This window comes from Thunnus maccoyii, chromosome 1, assembly GCF_910596095.1.
Source record: "Thunnus maccoyii chromosome 1, fThuMac1.1, whole genome shotgun sequence".
In the NCBI taxonomy this organism is placed as follows: Eukaryota; Metazoa; Chordata; class Actinopteri; order Scombriformes; family Scombridae; genus Thunnus; species Thunnus maccoyii.
Window position 1 is genome coordinate 16,860,550 of NC_056533.1, and position 7,210 is coordinate 16,867,759.

At 41.6% G+C, this 7,210-nt stretch overlaps 1 protein-coding gene across 1 annotated transcript in view; it reads left to right on the forward strand.

Annotated features, from left to right (window-relative positions):
• The window catches only part of LOC121907560 (intersectin-2-like), a 34,866-nt gene extending 27,888 nt beyond the window's left edge, over positions 1-6,978 (forward strand). The window contains exons 31-41 of the mRNA XM_042427230.1: positions 58-241; positions 1,781-1,879; positions 2,037-2,120; positions 2,257-2,340; positions 2,504-2,566; positions 3,008-3,157; positions 3,319-3,437; positions 3,549-3,631; positions 3,717-3,800; positions 3,949-4,122; positions 4,562-6,978. Coding sequence (XP_042283164.1) covers positions 58-241; positions 1,781-1,879; positions 2,037-2,120; positions 2,257-2,340; positions 2,504-2,566; positions 3,008-3,157; positions 3,319-3,437; positions 3,549-3,631; positions 3,717-3,800; positions 3,949-4,122; positions 4,562-4,707 — 1,270 coding nt within the window. The 3' untranslated portion in view covers positions 4,708-6,978. The remainder of the gene's footprint in view (positions 1-57; positions 242-1,780; positions 1,880-2,036; positions 2,121-2,256; positions 2,341-2,503; positions 2,567-3,007; positions 3,158-3,318; positions 3,438-3,548; positions 3,632-3,716; positions 3,801-3,948; positions 4,123-4,561) is intronic.
• The last annotated feature ends 232 nt before the right edge of the window (positions 6,979-7,210 follow it).

Below are 7,210 nucleotides of genomic sequence, written 5' to 3' on the forward strand. Positions count from 1 at the left end.
AACATACAGCGCTGCTTGTTTTTATATGTACGTGTGTGTATGTGTGTGTGTGTGCAGGGAGCTTCGTATTCGTAAGAAGAGTGGCGGGGAGAACATGCCGGTGCAGATGATTGGAGATGTCCTGGCGAGAGAGCTGTCTCACATGCAGCCCTACATCCGCTTTTGCTCCTGCCAGATCAACGGAGCCACACTGCTCCAGACTCGCACCGACAACGAGCCGGACTTCAAGGAGTTCCTCAAGGTAGGCGGGCGAGGAGACTGAGGAGGGAGTGAGCAAGGGAAGGAAAGAGGGGTGTAAAGCCATTTACAGTTTCAATACCTGCTTTACAACACCCAGATTATTTTCATGTCCTTATTATGAATTACTTTCTGTGGTTCTTTTCAGTATTTTTATAAACATAGCGCAAAAAGTAAGGAAATTTGTGTTTGGTAGATTATTTCTTTGTTGTAACAACGCTTCTTGGCAATAAATCTTATACTGTTGGAAAGTCTGTTTATTTCCCTTTTAAATGGTGCCAGATATGTAAGAAACATGCATTTGTGGGATGAGCAGCAGAGCTGAGTATGTGGCGATGAAAAATCTGCCAAATCTTCTCTGCCAATGCCAAACAGCTTATTTTGCTGTTGCTATTGACTCATGTTTTGAGCTTCGGGTACCCCCAGGTGCTGCCAGTCAGGCACCTGATTGGCAGCATAGGGCTGCCAGCAGGCCTGCCATGACTGCCCTTCATCGTCAGGCCTGTTTGCGCTGGTGTCAGCAACACGTGCACTGGAACCTGAACATGTGGAGGAACGTTATGTTCAGTGAAGGATCGTACGGTCACAGTGTGGAGAAGACGTGGAGAACGCTATGCTGATTGCTGCACCAATAGAGTAACATCTTTTGGTGGAGGCAGTGTGATGGTGTGGGGCGGCATCTCCCTCACTGGAAAAACGAGGCTTGTCAATCTCAATGCAGAGAGATATCGAGATATGGGATTGCCACTGGTTGAGATTCTGCAACCAGTGGCAATCCCATATCTCCACAGTCTGAGACCAAACTCTATCCTCCAAGATGCTCGCCCCCACAGAGCGGGGTTTGTCAGAGACTACCTCCAGAATTTGGGAGTGGAGAGGATGGAATGGCCTGCCTGACCTCAACCCCATTGAACACTTGTGGGATCAGCTTGGGCGTGCTGTTCGTGCCAGAGTGACCAACACAACCACGTTGGCTGACTTGTGAAATGCTGGTTGAAGAATGGGATGCCATCCCACAGCAGTGTGTGACCAGGCTGGTGACCAGCATGAGGAGGAGGTGCAAGGTTGTTGTGGCTGTGTATGGGTCTTCCATACGCTACTGAGGCTCCTGTTTGTTAAATGGATAAATTGTTAAATTGCCAATATGTCTTGGTTCTTCAAACTTCAATCATCCAATCCACCAAACAATGTCAATGGCAGAATAAGCTGTTTGGCATTGGCAGAGAAGATTTGGCAAATTTTTCATCAGCACTCATCCCACAAATGCATGTTCCTTACAAATGTGGCACCATTTAAAAGGGAAATAAGCAGGCTTTCCAACGGTATAAGATTTATTGCCAAGAAGCATTGTTACAACAAAAAAATAATCTACCAAACACAAATTTCTTTACTTTTTGTGCTATGTTTAGTTTTATATTTAAAACATAGTCTCATATAGTGTTTTAACGACCTTTTAAAGACTTATTGAAACCAGCAGATACTCTGCTGTCACATACATGAAGGTGGAAACAAGAATCTTAATGTTGTCTTTTATCCTCATCAGAAAATTGCCACAGACTACAGGTGTAAAGGCATGCCGCTGTCCAGCTTCCTGCTGAAACCCATGCAGAGGATCACGCGCTACCCACTGCACATCAAAAATGTAGGCCTACGTGTTCATGAGCGTGTCTGTGTTTGAACTCCTCATTAATTTGGTCCAATACTGACCTTACTGTGTGTGATTAGAACAAAAGAATGTTTTGTCTCTCATTTGTGGGAGAAAATAACTGGTCTGTGTATTTAATTGTGTGTGTGTTTAGATCCTAGAGTGCACTGCAGAGGGCCACCCTGACCGAGGTCCTCTTAAAGAGGCTCTGGAGAGGGCGGAGGAGCTCTGTCAACAGGTTCATTTCTTCATTCATTCTCTCATTTATGATGTCACTCTTTACTTCAGTTCAATCTTTTACTTATTTTTTGTTCTGTGTGGTGTGTGGATAAGATCTTGTCTTTCAATGTGAATGATATTTCTGTGTTGACCAGGTGAATGAAGGCGTGAGAGAGCAGGAGAACTCTGACCGACTGGACTGGATTCAGAACCACGTACAGTGTGATGGCGCTGCCGAGGTATGAAGCTTGTTGATAAACTCACAATTTAGTTTGTATCACGTTAATTATGTATGAATTCAATGTTTTAGCATTAGCTCAATTAGCTTATAAGTTAGTATAGAAGAGAACAACCATTTTCCACCCAATGAAGGTTCCTTATAAAGTTTCTCTCTTTCAACAGCACCTGGTTTTTAACTCTCTCACTAACTGTTTGGGCCCCAGGAAGCTGCTGCACAGTGGAAAGGTGAGTAATACAGTAACATCTCTGAAAATGTGGAAACTAGAGTCGATAAACAACTCACAGGCAGCCCTTATATTCCAAAAAATGTTCATTTCATGAGTCATATTCTGAATACATTTTTTAAAATCTAAAAAGAAAAAGAGAGCAGGCAGATGGGAGATGAAATGTGAAACATCACAGATGTCAGAACGTCGTTACACAAAACACGGACTCATCTGAGGAGAAACCTAACAGAAGGATCATCATGAAAAATATTGTCTTATAAACTGAACATTGCCATTTGTATTTAGGCTTTAGAGTGAGTCTGTCTGTAGTCCCTCCCTCATCACTGAGTTAAAAGAGATGCAACATTTTTGCAGAAGTAATTTTGCAATCATACTGTAAGTACTGTTTCATTGTTGGATTATACTGGATATGATATATTTCACACTTACATCTTTCCAGATGTACAAAGTGAAGAGCAACAAGGAACTGTGGGCTTTCCTCTTCAGTGACTTCCTGCTTTTGACTCATGCGTCTAAGCAGTTCACCTCGTCTGGACCTGATAAACTGTTCAGTAACAAGAACAACGTGCAGCTCAAGATGTACAAGCCGGTGAGAAACACTGGAAATTTTTTCCTTTGAGGCAGCATGAGGCTTTGTACTTTCTTTTTTTAAAAGATTTTTTTATAAAATGCACAGTTGCTCTTTAAATTTTTAATATGTCTCTTCTAATGTCATTTTTGTGTATTTTCGACATCTTTCATTTCCTGAAGCCTGTGCTGCTAAATGAAGTTCTGGTGAAGCTTCCAGATCCTTCCAGTGACGAGCCTGTCTTCCACATCTCACACATAGATAGAGTCTATATACTCCGGACAGACAACATCAATGAACGGTAGCTGCACACACAAATACACACACACACACACACACACACACATAGACGCTGGCGGCCTTTTGCAATTTGGTGGCCTTTTACGATTACTGTGTGTGTTTGTGTTTTCAGGACAGCATGGGTGCAGAAGATCAAGGCTGCATCTGAAGAATTTATTGAGACAGAAAAGAAGAAAAGGGAAAAGGTCTACCAAGGTAGGTCTCGCCCACACAGACGTATTTATGCCAACTAATGCGATGACATCTCTAGATTAATCAATCTGTGTGTCTGTGTCAGCAGCGCGATCTGTGAAGGCGAGTGGGATCGGCAGACTCCTTGTCACCATCTTGGAGGCCACTGAACTTAAGGCAGCCAAACCCAATGGTGAGCATGGATGCACTCATGTCACAGGATGTCTTTGTAGTTCTTTCTTCTTCTGTCCATCCCCTCTTTTCCCTTTTTTTAATCCCATCTTGACTCTTTTCTCCTTTCTTCTACCTGCTCTTTCATCCTCCTCTTCTTGTCCCTCCAGGTAAAAGTAACCCCTACTGCGAGGTGACAATGGGAGCTCAGATCTTCACGTCCAGGACGCTCAACGACACTTTGAACCCCAAGTGGAACTTCAACTGTCAGTTTCACATCAAAGACCTCTACCAGGACGTCCTCTGCATCACCATCTTTGAAAGGGACCAGTTTTCACCTGATGGTCAGTTACCTGCTAGTTTCTTTCCTTTTCATGTCTTCTCCGCTCATACTCCACCAGTAACTCCTAATAATTTCTCTGTAAATCTGCATATTAAATAAAACTCAAATTTCCCAATCACATCTTTTTTTTTCTTAGTGGTGGCTGCTTAAATTGACAACTAAACAAGTGAAAGGATGAGCTGGAAGCAAATTGATAACGTTGATCACTGTGGGACTTTTACTTTTGCATTTAGTCTCAGAATTGTATTGTTTCTTTTCTTTTTCTCCTTACTTCTAAGAAAGCCACGTTGTATTTTGATAGTTTGTGGCAATGGGAAATTGGAGATGTTGCGTGTTTCTGATTCACAGTGCTGATGTTATGCTACAAAATAAAAATTGCAAGTCATAAAAATACCGTTCCTTCTTACACATCTGCTTCTTTGTATTTCTTCTCATATCAGACTTTCTGGGACGGACGGAGGTTCCCGTAGCAACCATAAAGAAAGAGTTGGAGAACAAGGGGTCAGTGACTCGACGTCTTCTGCTGCACGAGGTTCCAACGGGGGAAGTGTGGGTCCGCCTCGACCTGCAGCTCTACAGCAAATAGCCATTTAGGATGAACTGAACCGTGTCTTCTGTTGAGACATCCAAATAAGGAGCGCTAACCAAATAATACAAGCTGCTTTTTGTGACATAAATAAACTAGGATATATTCCGTTCACATGGCACCCACATGCTTAAAATGGGCTTCAAGAAGATACCCATATCAAACAAGACACCCCTGAACTTTGTTTCACACCGCACGCCTTAATATTTTAACAATAACCAGCACTAATAATACGTCTTATGATGTCAGCTGAATCCTCCAGTGAGACGTAGGGTCTGTGTGACATCAGCTACACCCACCAATAGGAGTAAGAGCTAAGTTTCTTTCACAGATGATGAACTCAGATGGAAAGGGAAGCATGATTTGTGCTGCAGTTTGCACTTGAGCAACATAAACACTCTGGAGGAGTTAAAAGGAAGGACTACAGTCCGACTTCTTAAACAGTGGAGATATAGTGTGTCATAAAGCTGAATCTGGGTCCTCGGCTGTAATAATTTATAACCTTCAGGGGAAGGTAGAACTGGACAAACTGGCTGTTTAGAAGCAAATAGTTATAATACTACTAATAAAGCAATAAAACTAAGAATATAAAGGTTCTTTGATCTCCTCTAAACTCAGTAATAACAGTCAGTTATTAAGCATTCACTGACTTCAGTGCTTTAGACTCTGCCAAGTCTGCTCAGCCATTTAACAAGTCAAAGTTGATGTTTTATCTTAGTTATCATGAAGATATGAATGTTTTTTGTTTTGTTTTTTTTTTCCTGAGGACTGATGGCTTTCAAGAGACTCTGCTGATCTGCTGTGTTGCCTTCACTGATCGTAAACTGTCTGGTCTGTACAGTGTCTTCTTCTCACAGTCACATCAAGGGCATCATAAACAGTAGATACAGATGACGGGCAGCAGCATGGACAACTTGGATCAAGTGTTTTTGTCAGTCTGGAGTCAGTTTACTACTGTAGATAGAAGATCTCAGGATATGTCATTCTGAGTTGAGTCTGTAATAACACTGAACACTTTATCTGCCGTTTGTGTGTGTGCGTGCGTGCGTGCGTGCGTGCGTGTGTGTGCGTGCGTGCGTGTGTGTGTGCGTTCATGTCTTTGGAGTGTACCAGTGTAAAGATCTTCAGCTGAGGGCTCTTGAGATGCTGCAACTTTTGGAGTTAACTTGTAACTCTTGGCCTTAACGTAAATCATCTTTGAAGTCTTTTAAAAATCACAATTTCAGAATCATTTGATTTAATTGGGAGGATGTTAAGAAATCAGGAAGGTTTCCCACCAGATTACTGGAATAACTAGTGCTAGGTGATTTCTTTTTCTTACTTTGTCTTCCTAAGAGTCAGTTGTTCTTTCTTTACTTTTCAGCATCATAAGGCTTTTAGGAGGTTGATGTTTGAGGCGACACAGATTGGCAGTTTTGTCACAAATACCAAACTGTATCTTCTCTTCTTTGTTACACTTCTACCCTGCCAGACAGATTTTAGGTGTCTTTCTCCAGGCCCCACCTCACCGACGACAATATTGCCCATCTCTGTTGCCTCAAAAAGTTTCCCTCTAGAAACATTATTTATGTTGTAGCTTGACTTTTCTGTGTCATTTGCCTTGTTTTTACTATTCCAGTCTCTGGTCTAACTCTGAGCACCCGCTGGTGCTCTAGATATTAATGAAAACGTGTTGTATTTATTTTTTAATTTATGCGTGTGTGACTATCCAAAGGTTTGAAGCGGCTTTGCTGTGTCATCTTGGATAATCAGCTGGTATTCACTGGGTTTGTTTTGAACGTGGGTGATGTCAAATATTAAAAAATGTGTTCACAGACAGATGTTGATACTCTTTTGAAAGGCAATATAATATCTTAGATGATTCTCTTGAGTTTTACTGTAAGTAGGCTAGGTCACTAGTCATTTTGTTAGGCCTGCTGCTTTGTCTCTTGTATTCTTTTCATTTGTCTCATTCAATCAACAAACAGTTTTTAAGTCTTGTATTAACTTCAGTGTTGTTTATTTCTATTTGTGGACAATGTGCAAAGAGACTGGACGAACTTCTATCTATCTGTGTGGGGGTTTGTTTGTTTTGTTTTATTTTATCTTTCATTTTCTGCAGCTATCTGCATTGACTTCAGCTGTGCTAACTGAGTTTAGGGCCTCTCTAACCCAGACTGCCTGTTCACAGCTGATCAGCCTGGAGTCTGTACCTGCTGTTTGTACTCACCTGGGCCTCTACATGGCACTGAATCAGGGTTTCTTACATCAAATTAAAGACATTAAAAGTGACTGAACTCTCAAAATTATTTGCTGGCATAAAGAAAAGTGACATTTAGCACTTTCAACTTCTAATGCACAGTCTCTTGCAACAACAGTACATAAAAAGGCAAAAAACCACTTGCATGTAATACTAGTTATGACAGAAGATGAGAGTTTGCTGACTCAGGTATGATGTTTTGTGTGGAGCAGGAACTCAGTAATCAGGTGCCTAAATTAAGATGTTTACATGTTTAAATGCTAA